Here is a 22,765-nt window from a genome sequence, read left to right as displayed (position 1 = left end):
CACATAGCTGATACAGCGCTCATCCGCTCCCTCCATTCTCCACTAGCCCTGGGGCTTCAGGAAGTGAACCGTGACACTTCAGGTAGTCTGTAGAATGAGGAGTGAATGAAGTTCATCGCTCTAAACAGCCTGAGGCATGCTGTTTACAGGGCTGTATACAGATTCTCATGTATTATGTCCAATTCTTGTTCCTTTTTACACCAAACTGGCAAGGTAGTTGTAGGTCTGTTAAACCCAGAGAGTCTCCCTCCCAGAGAGCCAGTCAAACAGACACGTTTTCTTGACTTTGACCGTGTAAGTCTTTGTTTCCTGGACAGTTTTATCAATAAAGGATGGATTTTGCCTCTAGTGTGATAACCGTATCAAAGAGGCACTTTTCCCCAGCTGCATCATCTCTGCAGAAGCCCCTTTCAGCTGCATCCCAGTGAGGCTGTAAGGACATTATACTCCCCACAGAAACACTTCTTCATGCAGAAATGATCTCCATTGCTTGCAGTAGCATTTCCTGTTCACTTCAGAGTCAAGTCTCGGCAATGGGATGGCTGCACTGTTCCTCAGCTAACATGTATATATATTTATCCCAAGAGATATATAACTGATCATGCCTGATTTATTTTCGGATGTCTGCATGTTTGCATGGGGATGTGCTGTGTTACACAGCACTCATGAACTCTATAGGGCAGTGCTGCAATTACAAAACTAGGTTAAGCAAGAATAGCCAAAAGAGAATTGATACTGTTGTGGTTTTGAGTTGATATCACCGTACCAAATATCTTTTCCCTCTTGACCAATCAGCATTAGTCTGACATGCTGCTCGGAAATTAGATGTGAGGATGTCTGCATCCATGTGTGCCTTTGCAAGCAATGTTTGCCTGGAAACCCTTTCTGTGACTCACAATTGAGGGACAGTCTTTTTCTGGCTTTTAGAGTGTAAAGATGCAGCAGAGGGATGGCTGGAGATTTCTTTTTTTTCTTTTTTTTTTGAGATGGTAGAGAGGGACAGGAAAGGCAGGGGAGAGAGAGAGGGGATGATGTACAGCAAAGAGCCCAGGCTGGATTCGAACCCAGGACTCAGCCTTGATACGTGGTACGCACACTACCAGGTGAGCCACCAGGTTGTCCCGTAGCTGGGGATTTCAATCTGGCAGAGACTTGAGGATGTTAACCTCAACTCCCGCTGGCTGCCTGTCTGGTTAAATGATTGACTCTGGGATCACGTTTTGTATTTTCTGGTTAATGAGGTGACTCATTGCAGTTTTACAGGACGTAAGTGGGTTGCGGACCATGTTCTTCCCTCCAGAGAGTTTGGTTGATATCCGATGTATTATGATCTGATATTGAGAACCATTGTAGTACAGGGCTTCATGCTGATGATGAGGATGGTGATGATGAGCGCTCACCACCAAGTCACAGATTCTGTTACTACTGGCCTTCATCAGCTCTGTTTTATTTTTCTGACAGAAGTTAAATGCAACAAAATTATATAAGCGGTGTGTTGATAATGATGGGGTAGTCAATTTTAATACTGAATATGTCGGGATTTTCAGGATATTACAACTGCGTTCCGAGTTTTATGAACACCGCTAAGAAGAAAGATGCTGTACAGTTCGGCTGTAACGGTATGGAAACACCATAAAGGGTATAAATATAAAACTATACAACCAGCATGAGTATGTAAAAATTGACTACATGCAGGGTTTTATTACACTAAATCTCTACTCCAGCTAAATGGTTGCAGTCATTAGCAGCTGCTAAACCAGAGCGGGGAGTAATTAATCAAAGAAAACAGTGTAGACATTGGCCGGAGTGGAAATTTGCCTACCCTTCGCCCTGGATTACACACAGGAGGGTTTACGCCAACGCTGTCCCAGTTGCTGTACTGCAGACAACTTCTAGAAGGTGTTGTGTTGTAGTAACAAAACTATTTTTTTTTCTCCCCAATTGTATCCGGCCGATTACCCTGCTCTTTCAAGCCATCTTAGTCACTGCTCCACCCCCTCTGCCGATCCGGGGAGGGCTGCAGACTATCACATGCCTCCTCCCGTACATGTGGAGTCACCCGCCGCTTCTTCTCACCTGAAAGTGAGGCGTTTCACCAGGGGGCGTAGCACGTGGGAGGATCACGCTATTCCCCCCAGTTCCCCCTCCCTCCCGAACAGGCACCCCGACCGACCAGAGGAGGCGCTACTGTAGTGATCAGGACACATACCCACGTCTGGCTTCCCACCTGGAGACGTGGCCAGTTGTGTCTGTAGGGATGCCCGACCAAGCCGGAGGTAACATGGGGATTCGAACCGGCGATCCCCATGATGGTAGGCAGCAGAATAGACCGCCACGCTACCCGGAGGCCCCAACAAGACTTTATTCTGTACAGTAGCTCTTAAATTCTAGGAACAGTGTGTGTCCCGAGTCTGTGTTTGCTGGAGACTAGATTTGTCATGTGCATCAATCAGTTGGTGCTGTTGCAGCTACGTCACTACATCATTACTGCGTCAGCTACGTCAGCACTACATCAGCTACGTCACTACGTCAGCTTTGCATTGTGTCCTGCGGCGCAACTCCCACGTGTGCTCATTTACAATTCAGATACTTAAAACGCCCGGTTGGCACTAAATCCAATTATCATCATTACAATTGAGCCGTGTGTGCTTTTTGGCGGTGATCTGTCCTAATTTGGTGAATTTTTCCATTCTGAAGGTTTGGAGTGCCAGCTGGGTGAGAGGAGAGGAGGAGGAGGAGGAGGAAGAAAGGGTGTATGACGTTGATCAACATCAAAACTGGAACAGCCAGCGGCTGTAGCGGTTTGGTTTATGTTGATGAGCGGCCATAATTGAGCAGACGGTTCAGTCCAGCGACAGCCCACCACCTGTCTGGGGCGGGAGGGGCAGAGATCCTGTACCATAACTGAAACGTCACCGGTTTTAATTCCTACAATATGTGCAATAGTCAGTAATATCTTTTACTTATGAAGACGGGACTACACGAGCGTACTCCGGTGTCCAGTAAGTTCAGTCTTCTACGGTAGACCACTGGCAGCTACTGAGTACAACTACACCCCCTCTGCTGTTGTCCACTGAGCAGTAGTTGGTTAAGTGCCTTGCTCCAGAGCATACCGGCAGTAGTTGGCAAGGAATAAGAGAGCACTACTCGTTCATTTATTAACGCAGATTTCCTGTGCGACTCAAAGTGCCCTCGAGCAAAACGCTGAGCCCCTTCCCGGTGAGTCACCGTTGCCCCCAGTTAGCGTAAGCGTTAACCTATAATTACAAACACACAGTACACAGAAACAGTGCACACACTCTTCTTGCATGGTGCTCCCACAACAGAAGCGGGAATGTGTGTGTGTGTGGGGGGGGGGGGTTGCACGGCGACAAGTGAGAAATTATTCAGCATGGAGTACTTCTCTTTTAAGACCAGATACTAGAGAGCAAGTGTCATGTGGTTGGGAACCCACAGAGCACAGCGCCCGGTTCTGAGAAAAGCCGTGCTGCTAAAATTGATCTGATTTTTCAAAGATTAGTGCTTTTAGAGGCCTTTCATGTTCAGAGGCGTGTTTACACAGTCCTGCATGTTCCAGAAACATCCATCAACGAATGCCGTTGTTGAGACCAAAGTACATCCATAAAAGCAGCCATTATTCTGCAAGAGTACCATTCACTTGGTTGCACGTAGTGTCTCTGGTTTGATTTCACCCCCCCCCCCCAAACCTAAGAGCGCCATGCGGGTTGTGGTAAAGAAAGAGATTAAACCCTTAAGTGGAAAGTCGCTTGTCCCGCTAAATGCTTCCGATCGGTTGCCAGACGTCAGCTTTGCACGGCGGTGACATTTGGCCAACACCAGCTCAGCACTAATGAGCAGGACTAGCGGAGCGGCGACGCTGCACAGGACAGACAGCCCCTCGTGATAGCCTGCTCTTCATTTCCCCCTAATCTGCCTCCCTCACCTTGGCTCCCAGCTCTAATCACGGCGCTACGAGGAAGCCGGCGTTCAAAATGAAGCAGCTTTACCGAGTGATTAGGAAAAGGTAAATTATTCATTACAGAATGTGTAATCACAGAAGAGGCCTTTGGAGGAGGATAAGGAAACCCACAGCCCCTCTCTCGGAGCCAGACCACGCCCCAGCCGGGTCCTGCTGGCAGCAGCCATGGGGAACCTGGGGATGAAAGGAGCCATAGAGAGGTTAGTCAGGGAATTAACTGCGAGGCAAACGGCTCATCAGCAGGGGTTGTGAACTATGCGTTCACACACACTGGATTTGCTCTTTGTTTATTGTTGATACAGCTCCCACTCCCATAACTGCAGAATTAATGACGCACCTTTCATCCTGCGTGACTCATTACTGGCTCTCACGTAGTGATTAGACCTGCCTGGTGCAGTAATAGCAGGTATACTACACAAGAAAATGCAGTAGAATTTGTATTTTTTTTAAAAGATCCTGTCATCATAGAAAACAGGATTTCGCTTACCCCCCCTCCCCTCCCCTCCCCTATTTTTTCTCCCCAACTGTACCCGGCCAATTACCCCACTCTTCCGAGGCCATCCGGGTCGCTGCTTAACCCTATCCGCTGATCCGGGGAGGGCTACAGACTACCACAAGCCTCCTCCCATACATGTGGTGTCGCCAGCCGCTTTTTTTCAGCTGACAGGGAGGAGTTTCGCCAGGGGGGCATAGTGCATGGGAGGATCACGCTATTCCCCCCAGTTCCCCCTCCCCCCTGAACAGGCGCCCCAACCGACCAGAGGAGGCGATATTGTAGCAACCAGGACACGTACCCACATCCGGCTTCCCACCTGCAGACACGGCCAATTGTGTCTGTAGGGACGCCCGACCAAGCCGGAGGCAACACAGGGATTTGAACCGGTGATCCCGGTGTTGGTAGCCAACGTAATAAACCGCTACACTACCTGAACGTTGTTTTATTTTATTTTTAATGTCAAGTTGTTGAAACCTTCCTTCCTGCGCCTCCTTGTTTGTTGGACGCAGGTGCAAATATTTATTCCTGTGGTTCCAAATGAATTAGAGAGAAGTCAAGTAGATGATTCAGATCCAAATTTATTCACATTTCCCAATGTGATGCGGCCTCTTTCACTACAGTCACCACACGAGACATTTCACATGCTGTCCCATTCACTGTTTTCCTTCTTGAGCTTTTTCTGGTCTCCGTTCATTAGAGGCATCTGAGCCATGATGGAAACGGAAGAGATCGTAATCATCTTTGATGAATATATGGAAAATGAAGTTCTTTTCCACTGTGATTCTACACCTATTACTGACATGGTCTTCAGATGTGCTTGGATTCTCCATCTTTGGAATGTTGATGAGGGCGGGGCATTGTGGGAACTCCAGAGAGCTTCTAGTGCTGATAATACTCAAATCATGCAATTTTCTTGATTTTCTAAAGTCCTTCTAAAAGAAAATACCTGCTCCACACTGCATTGTGAGCTCTTCTTCCTTCTTGCTTTGTAGGAGCAAGTGGAGCAGAAAACCCCCATCAACCAACTTATCAACTTACTGAACTGAAAAGTATTATGTCCATGATGTGTCCTAGTTCATCTGCATGACCTCATCAGCAGAGATGTAAACTAAGTGAGCGGGAACATTGGTGTGAGAACTCGCCTTGAGGTGAGAGATTATGGCTGAAGGTTAGAACGTTGCTCGTTAACGGAGGAGTAAATACATGGTAAAAATACACTTAGGAAGATAGATTATGATATACACTAACAAGCCATGCGGAAAATTTTAAAATATGGCATCTGGGTGGTGTGGCGGTCTATTCCGTTGCCTACCAACACAGGGATCGCCTGTTCGAATCCCCATGTTACCCCCAGCTTGGTCAGGCATCTCTACAGACACAATTGGCCGTGTCTGTGGGTGGAAAGCCGGATGTGGGTATGTGTCCTGGCCGCTGCACTAGCCCCTCCTCTGGTCGGCCGGGGCGCCTGTTCGGAGGGTAAGGGGAACTGGAGGGAATAGCGTGATCCTCCCACGCACTACGTCTCCCCTGGCGAAACTCCTCACTGTCAGGTGAAAAGAAGTGGCCAGCGACTCCACATGTATCAGAGGAGGCATGTGGTAGTCAGCAGCCCTTCCCGGATCGGCAGAGGGGGTGGGGCAGAGATTGGGACAGCTCGGAAGAGTGGGGTAATTGGCCAAGTACAATTGGGGGGAAATTTTTTGAAAATAAAGAGCTCAAAAAAACTGAAACATCTGCCACTTAAAAAGCAAATTCGGAAAGGATTAGTTTCTTGAATGGCATCTGAGATATGAGGACATCCATCTTCAACTACCCATTCAGACAGGATGACAATCGCTGTGGTTTCTCCCCGATATGACGGAGGTGGAGGTGGTTAGTCTCTGGATGTGTATGTCATGCAACGATGAGGGATCTGTCATTGCAGCATACATTTCAATGACCTCTGACCCCATTGTCCACTCAGTTGTCATGAAAACATCATAGATCTTTCTGACTCCAGTCGTCATATCGTCTGTTTATAACGGAGGATCATATTGTCCAAAAACTCAGTAGAATTATAATGTTCCTGTCTCTTTATGCTGCAGTAGTCATACAGCCACGGGGTCATTTTAATGATGTTTCTTAGATTTTTGACAAAAGTATGATCCTTCATTACAGACAGATGATGTGATGAAGCCCACAAATGCACAGAAAACACATTTGTCTCCAGGTTTTTCCACCTACATGTCTTGTTGGGTGGCACAGTGGTACAGTGGTTAGCGCGGTCGCCTCACAGCGAGAAGGTCCTGGGTTCGAGCCCCAGGGTGGTCCAACCTTGGGGGTCATCCCAGGCCTTCTGCTGTGTGGAGTTTGCATGTTCTCCCCGTGTCTGCGTGGGTTTCTTCCGGGTGATCCAGTTTCCTCCCACAGTCCAAAGACATGTAGGTCAGGTGACTTGGCCATAGTAAATTGTCCCTAGGTGTGAATGTGTGTGTGTGTGGGGTCGGGCGAGTTGGGGGGGGGGGGGCTCTGTGATGGCCTGGCAGCCTGTCCAGGGTGTCTCCCTGTCTGCCGCCCAATGACTGCTTGGATAGACTCCAGCATCCCCGCGACCCTGATAGCAGGATAAGCGGTTGGGATAATGGATGGGTGGATGGATGGATGGATGGATGTCTTGTGAACGAATGACTAAACCTGGCAACATTGTCTATTATCATCTCATGTATATTTACTTTTTATTATTGACCATGTCCAAAATCAATGTGGAGCGGTGATGGGATAGTGGTGACATTGTGGCAGTGTTGATTAGAAAATCATAATCACTGAATTTTAAAGTCCTCAGTCTACCCATATCGGTGAAATACATTTTTAAATGTCTGTAATAGCCTGCCGGTCAGAGCAGTTATAATGTTCATGAAATGCGAAAACACAAAAAAGGGAGACCTATAATAATAATAATAACATATATATTTATATAGTACTTTTCTAGACACCACATAATTATATAATATAGTATAGCATATATGTATATAATATAATTTATAATTAATATATAATTATATATAATAGATATACATATGTACGATATATAATTATATAATGATATACACTCTAAGATATCTGATGACTGTCAAAACAAACTTGAGAAAATGTTTAAAACACAGACATTTCAATTCAGGCTGTATAAAGTTTTTGAGTACTCCTGAGTGTAATGAAAACCAGTAGGTAATTTGCTCAGTAATTTTTACCAAGGTGCTGCCTGAAAAACCCATGGCCCATCTGGATTGTGTTTGTATATCACTGGGTATATCTGTATTACCCAAAAAAAAACTTGACCTCCCACTGAGAAACTAATCCCGTCCAAATAGGGCTCTGGGCAGTTTTTAAAGCAGAATTTCCTCTTTGTCAGTGAGTTCATGAAGGCTGCCATCGAAACACTCGGAGAAATCCTCCGGATCGCTTTCATAAATGCTCTGATGTCATGTTGGCTCAGCACACAGTGAATAAGAACTGGAGCATGGGGATCACAGGCCAGTACATCCGCTGGTTCCTCGTGTAGTTTTTCTGCACTGAAGAGCACTGTTAAGGCCTCCCAACACTGTAAAGTTTTGCTGTCTAAGCACAATCTCAGGCAAGTTTTCCAAGTCGTGGACACGCAGTTCGTCATGAGCGATGGTCGACTGAGTTTCGTTCATTGTGACAGGGTTGAGGACAGCTGAATGAGTGCTGATCAGAGAAGCCGTAGGCGCCGATGAAGTTCTAGCAGAGTCAGAAAATGTGGACTGTGATGACGCTGTGTAGCTGGGATACAACGGTAAATACAGTGGCTACAACACCATGCTGATGAGCAACCAATAGGAGCCTGGTAGAAAATTAAGACATCCAAGTGATTTTGATTAACAGAACGTGTAGCTATTTTCCAACAAAAGAATCACCCTACTCAGTTTGTGTTTATTTCACTGTCTGGAAATCACATTAAGTCATCTGGTTGTCTAAAATGCCTTTTAGCAGACTGTTTCGTTAGAAGTGGCTTGTGATATAACTGGACCTCAAGCTCATATTGTCTCTTCTTTGTGGGTTTCTTGAGGCAAACGTTGCTGTCATTAGTCAGACCATTTTTTGGGCATCCGGGTAGCGTAGTGGTTCGAAGCCCCGTGTTACCTCCAGCTTGGTCGGGGGTCCCTACAAACATAATTGGCTATGTCTGCATGGCATACCTGGTGGTGTTTCAGTGATGATAGTATTACCTACAAAATTAATTACTATTACTGGAACAACTTCTACTTTTATCTATTTCCATACTGGTTGGGAGTATTTCACACCTACCAGCAGCCATGTATGCCATATCTTCAGACTAACATTTATTAGTGTTGGTCTGCTCTCTCTCTCTGGGCATGGCCGGTCACTGGTCCCCATCCCCTTGGGTGGGTGAGGGACAGCAAGTGATTAAAAACTATTTTTCTAGTACATCCGGGTGGCGTGGTGGTCTATTCCTTTGCCTGCCAACACAGGGATCGCCGGTTCAAATCCCCGTGTTGCCTCCGGCTTGGTCGGGCGTCTCTACAGACACAATTGGCCTTGTCTGCAGGTGGGAAGCCGGATGTGGGTATGTGTCCTGGTCACTGCACTAGCGCCTCCTCTGGTCGGTCAGGGCGCCTGTTCAGGGGGGAGGGGGAACTGGGGGGAATAGCGTGATCCTCCCACATGCTACATCCCCCTGGTGAAACTCCTCACTGTGAGGTGAAAAGAAGCAGCTGGGGAATGTATTGGAGGAGGCATTTGGTATTCTGCAGCCCTCCCCGGATCGGCAGAGGGGGTGGAGCAGCGACTGGGACGGCTCGGAAGAGTGAGGTAGTTGGCCAAGTACAATTGGGGAGAAAAAGGGGCAAACCCCCCCCCCCAAAAAAATGAAAAAAAACAAAACAAATCATAGAACAACTAGGAAAATAACAGGCGAGGTATGGAAAATTCATGTGAAAGGCGGGAAGCAGTGTCAAAGTGCCTCTGAGCAAGCACGAATGTCTCCAGTAGAAGTGCTTAGTAACCAGTGATAGAAAACTGGTTGTACTGGAAATCTCTGACTGGCAAAAAATATATAATAGAAGACCGTGGCTGTACAGGGCTGCACCCAGCAGTAAATCCCTAGAACCTAGTGAACATGAAGATGAATTAGGGCCGGACCAAAATAGAGCATGTTTCCTCAGTTACTCTCCCCCTGAGAAATAAACGTTTAAAGAACTAACAGGGTGATACAATAAACCTCGGAGGGGGAAAAAAAATCTTATGTCCTGGAAGTCTTTAATCGATCCCAAGATTTCTGCTCCCGACCTCATGTTGTAAATGGCTGCTATCTGCTTCAGCTCAGCAGCAAAGGTTAAGTGAGCGTTCACCATCTGCATCTTCCTACCTTGAAGTAACAGGAGCTCAAAAACCTTGCTCCAAGATCACTAAAAGTCAGCATTGTTGTTTTAACTTAACAGGCTGGTGAGTGGGAGAATAATTACTGAAAGCCCATGGGGATCTACGTGAGGAAAGCTACCCCCTTAGTTTCCCCAAGCATCGAAAAGCCGGCCTTGCTTAAATACCAAACATTGGTAATGAGGTAATAATCCAAAACAAACGGTTTTAGTTTCAGAGTTTATTTGATGCTCTAGAGGCACATTACAGAGAAACGGAACGTTCTAGACGTGGTGACGTAGTGAGAAGATGCCTTAGTTAATGCCATGAGACCTCATTAGCTTGTTTTCGTAGACGTAGCAGAGAAGGAAATGGACGGTAATTACCGATCATAAGAATGGACTGCAGATATTCTTCTGCTACAACGAAACACACAGTCAGAGCTCATTATGTTCTCAAGTGTTCTTTTCAATGCTATGGTGTGTCCATAATGTCCCCGTAAATTTACCCTGCTGTGTTGCTTATTGTTTATCGGTCTTTTGACAGTTTGTTACCCTGTAATCATCTTTACAGTCTCTGCACAGCACTCGCCCTAATCCCAGAGTTAGATCTTCTCAGCCCTACACCGCCAGCTTGTATTCCCTAAACCAGCGTTTCCCAACCCAGTCCTCAAGGAACCCCTATCCTGCAGATTTTCATTGTAACCCTGCATAGGTAGCCCTGCTTGTACCTACTCAACCAATCATCTCACAGCATTTAATTATGCAAGGTGTGCAACATCTGACATAATTCGTTGCTGATTTGTTGAATAACTACAAACGGTTCCCTATTCACAGTTGCAAAGAAAATCTGCAGGATAGTGGTTCCTTGAGCACTGGGTTGGGAAATACTGCCCTAAACAAACCACGGTTCATCCTGGCGGGAAATTCAGCTTCACAAGATGAGAGTAGACCGTTGTTCCAAACAGCGGAGGAGTCTGAATTCCCTTTAGAAATGGTTATACTGCCATTACTGCTGAGCGTTTGGATTGACACGCAGAGCTGATGGAGAGGCGTGGACCCCATTAAAAACTCGTGAATCCTTATATTCCAAGCAGTTTATGAAGTCTGCTCCATAACTCCTCGCCTTAATGGGGATGACAGAAAAATAGGAAATAACGCTTGTGTGTGTGTGTGTGTGTGTGTGTGTGTGTGTGTGTGTGTGTGTGTGTGTGTGTGTGTGTGTGTGTGTGTAGCTTCTCATCAGTATATCTTACTGAATAACTTTTAATGGTCGACGGTCCCGCTGCTTAGATTTGTTAATTTCAATTAGACCAACCTAGTTCCAACCTAATTGCAGATGTTCACTCAACCAATCACTGCCTCATGAGATGTTATTAAAAGGTATATGTAATTATTCGCGGAGTCCAAAATTGGGCTGCTAATTTTCCCAGTCTGGCCGTAGATGTCACAACTCAGGCAGATTATATAATCGTTTCTTACTCTTCATGTATAACATTGATGAGTGGAACTGTTTCTCCCGGGAGAACTGTTGTTAGGTTCATGCTATCTATGTTGGAGCATCACCCTACTCTACAAACTGTATTAGCTTTGTTCACATTGTGATGAATGGAGTTGTGTGTTCGCAATGATCCAGGGTTCCAATCCAGCTCTGGAAAACTACGGGAAAAAAATATTTTAAGTTTTCCGGCTGGGAGACATTGAATTTATACAAAAGGTCAGAGAGTATTGCATCAAGTCGACTCATATGGAATATACATTTCCTTATGAGTCATATACACTACCGTTCAAAAGTTTGGGATCACCCAAACAATTTCGTGTTTTCCATGAAAAGTCACACTTATTCACCACCATATGTTGTGAAATGAATAGAAAATAGAGTCAAGACATTGACAAGGTTAGAAATAATGATTTTTATTTGAAATAAGATTTTTTTTACATCAAACTTTGCTTTCGTTAAAGAATCCTCCATTTGCAGCAATTACAGCATTGCAGACCTTTGGCATTCTAGCTGTTAATTTGTTGAGGTAATCTGGAGAAATTGCACCCCACGCTTCCAGAAGCAGCTCCCACAAGTTGGATTGGTTGGATGGGCACTTCTTTGAGCAGATTGAGTTTCTGGAGCATCACATTTGTGGGGTCAATTAAACGCTCAAAATGGCCAGAAAAAGAGAACTTTCATCTGAAACTCGACAGTCTATTCTTGTTCTTAGAAATGAAGGCTATTCCATGCGAGAAATTGCTAAGAAATTGAAGATTTCCTACACCGGTGTGTACTACTCCCTTCAGAGGACAGCACAAACAGGCTCTAACCAGAGTAGAAAAAGAAGTGGGAGGCCGCGTTGCACAACTGAGCAAGAAGATAAGTACATTAGAGTCTCTAGTTTGAGAAACAGACGCCTCACAGGTCCCCAACTGGCATCTTCATTAAATAGTACCTGTTAGAGCCTGTTTGTGCTGTCCTCTGAAGGGAGTAGTACACACCGGTGTAGGAAATCTTCAATTTCTTAGCAATTTCTCGCATGGAATAGCCTTCATTTCTAAGAACAAGAATAGACTGTCGAGTTTCAGATGAAAGTTCTCTTTTTCTGGCCATTTTGAGCGTTTAATTGACCCCACAAATGTGATGCTCCAGAAACTCAATCTGCTCAAAGAAGTGCCCATCCAACCAATCCAACTTGTGGGAGCTGCTTCTGGAAGCGTGGGGTGCAATTTCTCCAGATTACCTCAACAAATTAACAGCTAGAATGCCAAAGGTCTGCAATGCTGTAATTGCTGCAAATGGAGGATTCTTTGACGAAAGCAAAGTTTGATGTAAAAAAAATCTTATTTCAAATACAAATCATTATTTCTAACCTTGTCAATGTCTTGACTCTATTTTCTATTCATTTCACAACATATGGTGGTGAATAAGTGTGACTTTTCATGGAAAACACAAAATTGTTTGGGTGATCCCAAACTTTTGAACGGTAGTGTAGATATTAGCTATAATGTAGCACAACATTCAGTGAAAGATTATTATAGTCAAGTTGACAGTCATATTAGTTTTAGTGTAAAATCATATACAGCTGTGGAACAATATAGTCATGTAGTTGAGTCGTGTTATAAGTTGTAGTGAAGAGTCAGGTTCAGTTGTAGAGCGGTATAGTAGGTGACAGTCATATAACCATGTTGCTAAAAAGCAAGTACATATTAAGCATTTGCCAAAATTTTAAAATCCAGCAAAGATGGGGAAAAAGGAGTCATGGTCCAAGAATCACTGGGGATTGTTGATGTAATATGTCTTTTGTTATGGATGTGAAGTAGAGGTATCTCAGTACAGCAGATTTCCCCTGAAACTCGCAAACAGTATTGAGCAATATTGTGTGTACATTTGTGTGCAATTCCTGCCCTTGGATGTGTATTGGCATTTAATTTTTGCCATGTTTGAAAAAAACATAATGAGATCTACTTTTGCAAACAGCACTGGATGTTGTTGCACAGCACTCCTCTTGGAGGGGGGGTGAACTGGAGTTTATTTCAGCAGATGTGAGCAAGAAAACTAGAACGGAGACCCTCTTTGAGGACCTGCTGAGGCCTCTTCATTACCTTGTGCTCACTTGGGTACTGAGGCACTCTAGTGGATCCAGGCCTCGCGATATGGCTCTATACAGTAGACTACATCACGTCAGTCTTTTTCCAGAAGTCAGTCCTGGTAAGGACTTGGGAGAGCTTGGTCTTGGGTTTTCTGCTCCATTTGTCTCTTTCCTCTTCCCTGGCTCACTTAACAAACGAGTCGAATAGTTGCTGAGCTGTTCCTGTGATGGAGTCTGCGTCTAGCCAGGGTCACGCGGGGAAGGAGATGACTCCAGCAGCACGTTCCTGCTGACCTATTCACTACCTGCGTCTAATGGGTCATATTTTAGCTCCAGTGGCGGTGACAAATGGCCGCTCTCTAAAAGCCCTGTCCACGGTGCTGAAACTGGCTTGATCTATGGCTGAATCCCCCTGATAAATGCCCCCCATCAGTCTGCGAGTGACGCCGATTCATCACCTCGCTGAGGTTTGTGTTAGGAATCCATATTGGATTTTTAATGAAAAGGAATATAATGCAATTCAAAGTCAATGGGTTTGCCGATGCCCTCACACTTACAGTGTGTACACACACACACACACACAGACACACACAGACTATCTCCCACTCTCTCAAGTCATCACAGAGTGTAAGATTGCATTTTATTTTTTTTAACAATGTTACGCTGTCTACTTTCAAGGGTAGCCCTAGTAATTTTGTTAAGTCCACAGCACATCTCAAAGCCTCACTGCTTTGTGGATTAGGCAGGGGTAGATGAATGAGGCTGACAGTAATTTGCATTTTGTGAACAACTGCTTGCTGTTGAGCCTTATGTTTTGTCATAGGGAGAATTCTAAAGTAACCGTTTTGATATTCAAAATGTACTTTAGTGTTGAAATTTATACAGAAAAAAAAGATTGTAGTTAAGACACCACACAGGTTTAATGAAAAATGTATTTGTTCATAAAATTGTTTACATTATAATCAGTTTTATTGTACATTTGACTAGCTTTATACACCCATTGTAAACTCTATAAGTTCCTTCATTTCTCAGCACTCTTTTTAATGTTAGGCATCACAGAAAGTGGTTCTTGTGGATACCAAGTTCATCAGGATAAATTGAACCCATAGTTGCTAAGAGAGACAGTATAGTCTGTGTGCTGTGCTTTATTCTGATTGCACTGCATGAATGACCAGTAGCCATGTAGATCACAATTGAGATATGTGTGAACGTTTTTTTTGCAATAACACAAGTTAGAAATACAAAATGGTCCCTCTGTTGTTAAACTCTGACGTAAATATGCATGAATCTTCCCTGACACCTGCCCCTGCTGAGTTTCAGGACCTTTCTGTCCTATCCAATGTCATAAAAAGAGGGCACATAAATTACACTATTCAGTGTTGTCCATCACTCTTTCACCTTATCTAAATCCAGAATGCTCACTTCCTCTGTCAAGGACACTTACACGCAGTTGTCTGGTAAGTCTATTACTGTTGCCCTCACCTTGACCCCTGGTACACCCAGTTCCATGAGAGATGAAGGAGAAGCGGACTGACAGCTGGGACGCAGCAGTGTTTCGGCTTGGTTGACCACCAATTTTTTGTAAAAGACTTGGCTGTTCCGAGAAGTATGAATGACTGAGCAAGCCACAGCAACCACAACAAAAAATACGGCACAGGCAGCCATCACGAGAGTGTCCCACCTCTCCGATGTCTTCACGTGGAGGGCAAGATCTTTTGTGGTGACATTGACGCAGTCCCTGTTTCGTTCCATTTGCATGCCCATGACCTCCACACAAACCTGGTACTGACTGGAGGGCTTCAGCTGGTTGACATGATACTCTTTAATATTAGAAGGAACCCTGGCTGTGAATACTGTGGAGGAATAGTTGCCATCCACGAATGTGGACCATTTGACCTGGGACATCAGATTGCCTGTGCTTTTCCAATACACTGTAACAGAATGAGACTGGATAGATTTGATATATGCATGTAAGGACTGGTTTGAAGGCTGCGGAAAGTAGCCATCTACAGTCACCATCACAGACTTGAGGTCTGCCCCTACAAGATTGTGGGCAACACAGGTATACATGCCAGCCTCTTGCTCCGTGGTATCATAAAGTTCAAAGGTTCCCTCTGGGTGCATGTAGTACTTATCGGACACACTTTCAGGCAGGACCTTGTCACCTGAGGGTTTGACCCAGTAGATCTCTGGCTCGGGCTCTCCGAACGCCCGGCAGTGCAATGCCACTGAACTCCCTTTACCCACCAGTGCATGCTCGGGGAGGCTCCCAGGTGAGATCAGTGGAAGGCAGATCTCGGTCATTTCCCGGAAGTGAACCTGTCGGACATGCTGGCCCTGGTACTCTGGAGGTTCCATGCAGAAGAGGGAGTCAGGCTCCATAAAGCGAACAGCGGTTCTGTTCATGTTGATCCAGCGGATGACGCAGTCACAACGAATGGGGTTGCTGTGCATGCTGACCTCTCGAAGGTTGGGCAGGGACTCCACAGTGCTGCGATGGAGAGCGCTTAGGGCATTGCTGTTTAGCATCAGCGTCTCCAGCCGGGGCAGCTTGTGGAAAGCCCGGGGGTGGATGTAGGAAAGCCTGGGATTGTTGGTGGCCTCAATCTTCGTCAGCTCTGGGAGGTTGTTGAGGGCATAGCCGTCGATAGACACCAGCTCGGGCATGCTGTTTATACCAAGCTCCTTGAGATGGATCATGTCCATGAAGTCACCTCTCTGGATCCTTTCAATGGGGTTCTTATTCAAATCCAGAAACTTAAGATTTTCTACTCGCTTCAGTGCTGCTCGAGGGACTCGATTAAATAGGTTGTCAAAAAATGAAATGCTCTCCAAGTTCTCAAGACCAACCAGAGCATTGTTAGGGATTTCTGTCAAGTTCATTCCGGCAAGGACAAGGCTGCGAAGGTTTGTCAGTGGTTTAAAGTTCATGTCTGATAGCTCGAGGATGGGATTTTCTCCAAGCATCAAGATCTGTAGGTTTGGGAGGTGCTGGAACCACCGATTGTTGATGCTCGTCAGTTGGTTGGAGTTGAGATGCAGTCGCAGAAGCCTGGCCAGCCCTTGAAAGGCTTTGGGGCTTATGGAAGAAATCAAATTGTGGTTGATGTAGAACTCCTGGAGGTTAGGTAAGGAGGGGAGGCAGTTGTCAATTAGCTCCTGAACCAAGTTCTCCTCCAGGTGCAGAGACAGCAGCTGGGGAAGGGACCCCAGACGAACATTGCCCACAGAGGAAATGTTATTCTGAGACAAGTCAATCTCAGTGATGTTGGCCAAGTAATCCAAAGCTCTATCCACATTAAAGATAATGTTGGTCTGTAGCAGTAGCACTTGTGTCTCTAGAGGTAGTTGCTCTGGTAGTGCTGAGAGGGCTAAGTCATTACAGTCCACTGTGGCAGCCTCTGTATAAATCGAGCTGGGTGAGAACCATGGTCGTATCTCACATCGACACAATGCAGGGCAATGAGCAGCTCCCTCAGAGGCCACAACAAAGGCAGCCAGCACTAGCTCTGTTAACAAACAAGCCACAACTGCTGTCTCCTTCATCTTGGCCCCTTATTCCCTTCAGCCAGTAATTGGCCCTCACGGAGTCAGCTGTTAGCACTGTTAACTTTACAAATAAAACCTCATTTGTTACTGCAGTGAGACAGAGTGGATCTCTGCTGACGCCTTATCTCCAAAGCTTTGGCCCTGTTGTCTTCCAGCTCTTGGCCGAGAGGAGCAACCTTTCAAGTTGGTCTGTGCTAGGTTGTCACGCAAGCTAGATATGTCAAGGTCAATGTATCCTTCAGGGAGCAGCTCTGTGAAGCGCAGGAATGTATGAGGAATGTTCGAGCTTCGACTGGAGACAAATCACTTGGTCTTCCATCATTATTAGCCTGGACTGCTGTCACCAGTGTCAGTTTCCATCTGGAGAGAAGAGAGAGTAAAGCATAATGTAATATGGGTTATTGAGAGACAGAGGCATATTGGCATTTAGGAATATCAAGACCTATTGAGCCTCTTCAGCCTCATTTGGTTTTATTGCTTTCCTCATGCCATCAAATTGTAAGTTATGATTGACTTGACCTTATGTGCATTATTTGGCAGGTTTGTTACTAATAATTGCTCTTTTAAGTCTTTCAGTGTCCCTGAAGGGCAAAAAGCTTCCGACAGAGAGGATAAATTACCTCGTCTTTGCACACAGTAGGAAAACAAAACTGTCCTAGAAAATGGCTCAAAATTGATACTCAAAAATAAGCTATGTTGTCTAGAAAAACAGGAAATCTTGTTTTACCAGAAGCCTTGTAATTAACAGAGTTTTATGCCCCCCCTAAATCTTTTTTCTGTCGTGAACAATGTACCTCCATGTGCTTCTTTAAATCTCGCACACAAAGCTACTGACAGTTGTCTCAGCTGATATATACAACCTCCATGTTTTCTAGTTTCACCAAAAATGTCTCTGAAGCAAAGCTTGCCGCAGGTCTCACGCTGTATCTCCTGGTTTTTTTGCATTATTCATGAGGAAGTGAATCAAGGTTGTTCCTACAGGTGACAGGTCTATGGCAGGCTTGCCTATGTCGGCTGCACATATTGATGTTTTGATTAATTTGTGACCTTGAGTGCAGAAGCCATGGCTGAGTGTACACCAGTAGATGAAGCTGTCGGTATGGCTAGAATAGGAGGCCGCTGATGAGGATGCACTATGGCACTTCATGCATATATTAGCTTGCTTATGGTACTCAGTGTGCACACACAGGTGGGGCTGTTACTAAAAGACTTTTACCGTTCCCTATGCTCTCTCTTTCTGTCTCCCGGTTAGTCCTCCATTGAGCCATCTGCATGAGTTCTCACATCGAGTACATCCAAGCTGCTCTGTGACACAAACTGTATGAATTAATCTGCAGTCACCTTGCAGAATTCTTCTCTCTTAGCCAATGTAGTTAGGCAGGGTTTTTTTTTCGTGTTTTAGTGTAATCATCCTGACATGGTTGCCTGTCATCTGCCATCATCCATTGCTTCTCTATGTTTCTATTCTATGCATCTCATTAAAATCCTTCATAGAAATCAGTAGCACTGTCCACAATAAATAAGACAGTATCAACAAATAGTATTATGTAAAAAAAATTTCTTTGTTTTTCCAGATTTTTGGGGTAAAAATAAAGACTAGCTATATGCTAATGTTGCAACAACAATAGTTTGAAGGTTGAATTGGTTATTAAATAGTGGACATCCTTCTTCCTTAGTTTAACAATCAGGTCTCTAGAGGTCTCCTTTATTTTTTTCCTGTTTACATCTGCAGTACTTACACATTTGTTTTCTTCTTATTACTTAAGAGAAAGAGCCTGCAGTGACTTAACACTCATTCCCTCTTTGCACAATTATATAGAATTGAAATCTAAGAGGTAGCAGAGCTTCTCTACGTGTGACGAATACAGTCCGTTGTTTTTTTTTTTCTTTTTAGGGTTTTTTTTCCCATATTTTTCTCCCCAATTGTACTTGGCCAATTACCCGACTCTTCCGAGCCCTCCTGGTCGCTGCTCCACCCCTCTGCCGATCCGGGGAGGGCCGCAGACTACCACGTCTCCTCTGATACATGTGGAGTCGCCAGCTGCTTCTTTTCACCTGACAGTGAGGAGTTTCACCAGGGGGACGTAGTGCGTGGGAGGATCATGCTATTCCCCCCAGTTCCCCCTTCCCCCTGAACAGGTGCCTTGACCGACCAGAGGAGGCGCTAGTGCAGCGACCAGGACACATACCCACATCCGGCTTCCCACCCGCAGACATGGCCAATTGTATCTGTAGGGCTGCCCAACCAAGCTGGCGGTAACACGGGGATTCGAACCGGTGATCCCCGTGTTGGTAGGCCACGGAGTAGACCGCTACGCTACCCGGACGCCCCTACAATCCTTTTGTTCGTGAAAGAATGTTATTGAATGGTATAAAAGAATTGACCATGGAAAACTGACAATATAGCGCAATCACATTTCCATGAGAATTCCCTTTGTCGGTTGTGGCTTATTAATGGCTTATTAAACTTCGACTGCATGTATGTGTCAGTATTTGTTCATCTTTTTTTATTTTATTTTCTTTGTGGATGAATATGAGGAGTGTATGATCAGAGCAAGTGATTCAAAATGACAAACTAAAGGAAATCTCTAGAGACCTGATTGTTAAGGTGTCATTATTTGAGCTGATACCTGGAAAATATTCTGGGAAATAGTTAAAAGCCATCTGCATGATCTTAGCATTTGTCCTGGGTTTTCCGTCTTAAAATTAAGGATTCATTCCAAAATTGGTGTACTTAAATTTATTTTGGAAAAACATCCTCGTTTTGCAAAACATTTCCCTATCAATGGACATTTCATCCGAAGCAAACTAAAATGGCCCAGTGGGAAGGGAACCCCTAACCCTGAAAGTATCAGTGCTCTACCCAATGAGCTACACATGCAGTATCGCATCCCTAACCTTTGCAGCGTTCATGCTATGCTGATTCCCATTGAGCTTCACTGGACCACACAACCTGCATTTTACTCTGATGTGTTGACCTTGGAGGCTGAGGGGGGTGTGATCCTGGCACATAATTCATTGTCTGGAAAAGGTCTGAGTATCGACAGCTCAGAACTGATATGTGCTGAAGAAACAGTCTAGAGCCATCTGCAGTATTGCCTCCTCTGATCACACACTGCACATGCAGCACTTTCTAAAAGACCAAGAAATAGAATTTTTTTTAACTTTCATAAGTATTTAGAAATGCACTATAATGCCTCTGCATGCTTGCACGAAAAGCTGTCCATCTAGATAGAACAGCTTTGTTTCCACCCGGCAAGACTGCATGCAAAAGCTTTTTTTTTTCTTTTTTTTTTTAGTGCTGAATATTGACATTCTCTAAATGGATTAAAGGAGCTGAAATGTGAAATATTTATGTATTTTCTCATCCAGCAGTCAGAGTCTGCAGGCCACAGCTCTTACGGCGCTGCCATTCCTAATGTGGCAGACGTCTCGTAAAATGGTCCCATTTCACCATGTTATATTCAGCAGGCCCAGAGCTCTACTGATATGGCTGAGCTGCAAACAGCCCACCAGGTGCAATGGGCCTCTCCCATCACTCAATATTGGTAGGATTGTTCCTGTGTTTCAGGAATTCAGGGGCCTATTACTCAGTTCAGTTTTAGAGTTGCAGCAGTAGCAGGTGTAGAAGTTCCCCTTCAACCATCCTGATTTAGGCCTGTGTACATTGGTGCCCACTGTGGATATCCTTTTTTAGGGGGGGGGGGGGATTTTTCCCCCCTTTTTCTCCCCAATTGTATCCAGCCAATTACCCCACTCTTCCGAGCTGTCCTGGTTGCTGCTCCACCCCCTCTGCCGATCCGGGGAGGGCTGCAGACTACCACATGTGTCCTCTGATACATGTGGAGTCGCCAGCCGCTTCTTTTCACCTGACAGTGAGGAGTTTCACCAGGGGGACGAAGTGCATGGGAGGATCAAGCTGTTCCCCCCAGTTCCCCCTCCCCCCTGAACAGGCACCCCTACTGACCAGAGGAGGCATTAGTGCAGCAACCAGAACGCATACCCACATCTGGCTTCCCACGCGCAGACACGGCAAATTGTGTCTGTAGGGACGCCCAACCAAGCCGGAGGCAACACAGGGATTCAAACCAGGATCTCTGTGTTGGTAGTTAACGGAATAGACCACCACGTCACCCGGACGCCCTGTAGATATCCTTCTCGTATTTATCTGTATGTATTTATCTTGTATCTATCAGCATTAGTTCAGGACACCGTACAGTGTAGTGTCCAAGTCCTCCATCTGTGTATTACTCCTGCATTAGTAATGTATACACTGGATGCCACTGTAGAAGTCAGTCCTCATGTATTTACTTTGCATCTAAGCTGCATTAGAACTGTGATAATTCCTTTATGTTCCTGTACGCTGTAGAACCAAAGGAAAATACAGTAAATACTATACAGCAAAACTCTAATGTCTCTTAACCACCTAATTACTTGACCGTTCCTTTTATGTTCTGGTGGCTAGATAGAGAGGAGTGCTAATTTTGTCTTAAACAATTCCTCTGGAGCAGAGGTATGACAATATTGAGTAAACGTGTAGTAACAATTCAACTTATGTCAGCCTATAACTCTTCCCTACACACACAGGCCATTATATTTGCCTTTCTGACTGTGATTAACAGGGTGGGGATATTGGGTGGGTGGGCAAACAAATGAATTATTCCCATCAATAGTTCATGCTGCAGCAACAGCAGCATCACATCCAAGATACCAAGTTACAGCTACGACACTATATACTTTGGTATATAGCAAGTGTTCTACAACAACACTATAGAGAAGTACCCACAAGAATGGCCTGATGCAGAAAAACTTGATCTCTCTCTCTCTCTCAAACACACGCACAAGTTTCACAATTTTGTCGGATAAATATTTCAAATCCACAGTTCCTTGAGTACATGCCGCATCTCCTCCAAAACACAAGCACGGGAAACAAAAGGGAGTTCTTAGCTACACTTGCTGTTAGCCAGTCCACGATTTTGCCGTTGGTCCAGTTGTGTTATTTGAACATCGTTTTGGACGATGTGTCCCCAGTCTCCACTCCATTTTTTTCCTCCAAAGACTTCGAAAAAAAATGGATGATAAAGTAAATAATCCACCTCGTTTATGCTAACCGAAAGTCGTTTAGTAGCAGTGGTTTATGCTAATAGTAGTAGTAGTTTGTGCAGTAGTAGTTTATAGTAGTAGTAGTTTATGCTAAGGTCCGCACTAACCTTCCCCTCCCCGCTCTCACGCAAGTAGCGCCTCACTGTACGTACCGTCACGCTGTACGTCCGCTGTGATTGGTCAAAAGTTAGCGGCCTGCGGGCTGAATGCCCGGCAAATCAAAGGGGCGTGTCACGACGCCTGTCACTCACTCACTGCGACGATGAATGGAAGCTGATGCCACTGTGTTTGGGCTGTAAGAAATAAGCCCATTTAGATATATCCAGTTTTTTTCTTGTGACTGTTTGTTTTAACTTTCGGTGGAATCTAGAGCAGCAACAGCACCAATCTGTTCTGCAGTTTTTTTAAAAATAATTTTCTCATCTTTACTGTAAGAGACGGGGAGGGCGTAGACCCGTTAGCCCATTTATACAAGCCATCCCTGGTTATTAATCATTTTAACCAGGGCTGTCAGCTGGTTGGTCATACTGATACTCTGGGCAGCAGGGCGAATCAGGACACCACCCCTCTATCAGAGCACCAAGGTTCGAAACCCTAAGAGAGCTAGCCTGATGTGTCTTTGAGCAAGTCGCCCAAAAAACCTAGGGTGGCATTCTTTAGCTGAGCCCACCCTCTGACCTCACTGTGT

General features: G+C 45.1%; 2 protein-coding genes across 2 annotated transcripts in view; one reads left to right on the top strand and one right to left on the bottom strand.

Moving 5' to 3' along the window:
- immp2l (inner mitochondrial membrane peptidase subunit 2) overlaps nucleotides 1-22,765 on the top strand; it is a 212,578-nt gene that overhangs the window by 146,723 nt on the left and 43,090 nt on the right. The gene's annotated exons all lie outside the window — the stretch shown is intronic.
- LOC130114192 (leucine-rich repeat neuronal protein 3-like) lies at nucleotides 14,866-16,971 on the bottom strand. The gene has a single exon (XM_056282000.1). It carries the CDS (start codon nucleotides 16,969-16,971, stop codon nucleotides 14,866-14,868), a length of 2,106 nt encoding a protein of 701 aa, XP_056137975.1.

The sequence above is a fragment of the Lampris incognitus genome, chromosome 6, assembly GCF_029633865.1.
Source record: "Lampris incognitus isolate fLamInc1 chromosome 6, fLamInc1.hap2, whole genome shotgun sequence".
In the NCBI taxonomy this organism is placed as follows: domain Eukaryota; kingdom Metazoa; phylum Chordata; class Actinopteri; order Lampriformes; family Lampridae; genus Lampris; species Lampris incognitus.
This window is presented reverse-complemented; position numbering and strand designations above follow the sequence as displayed.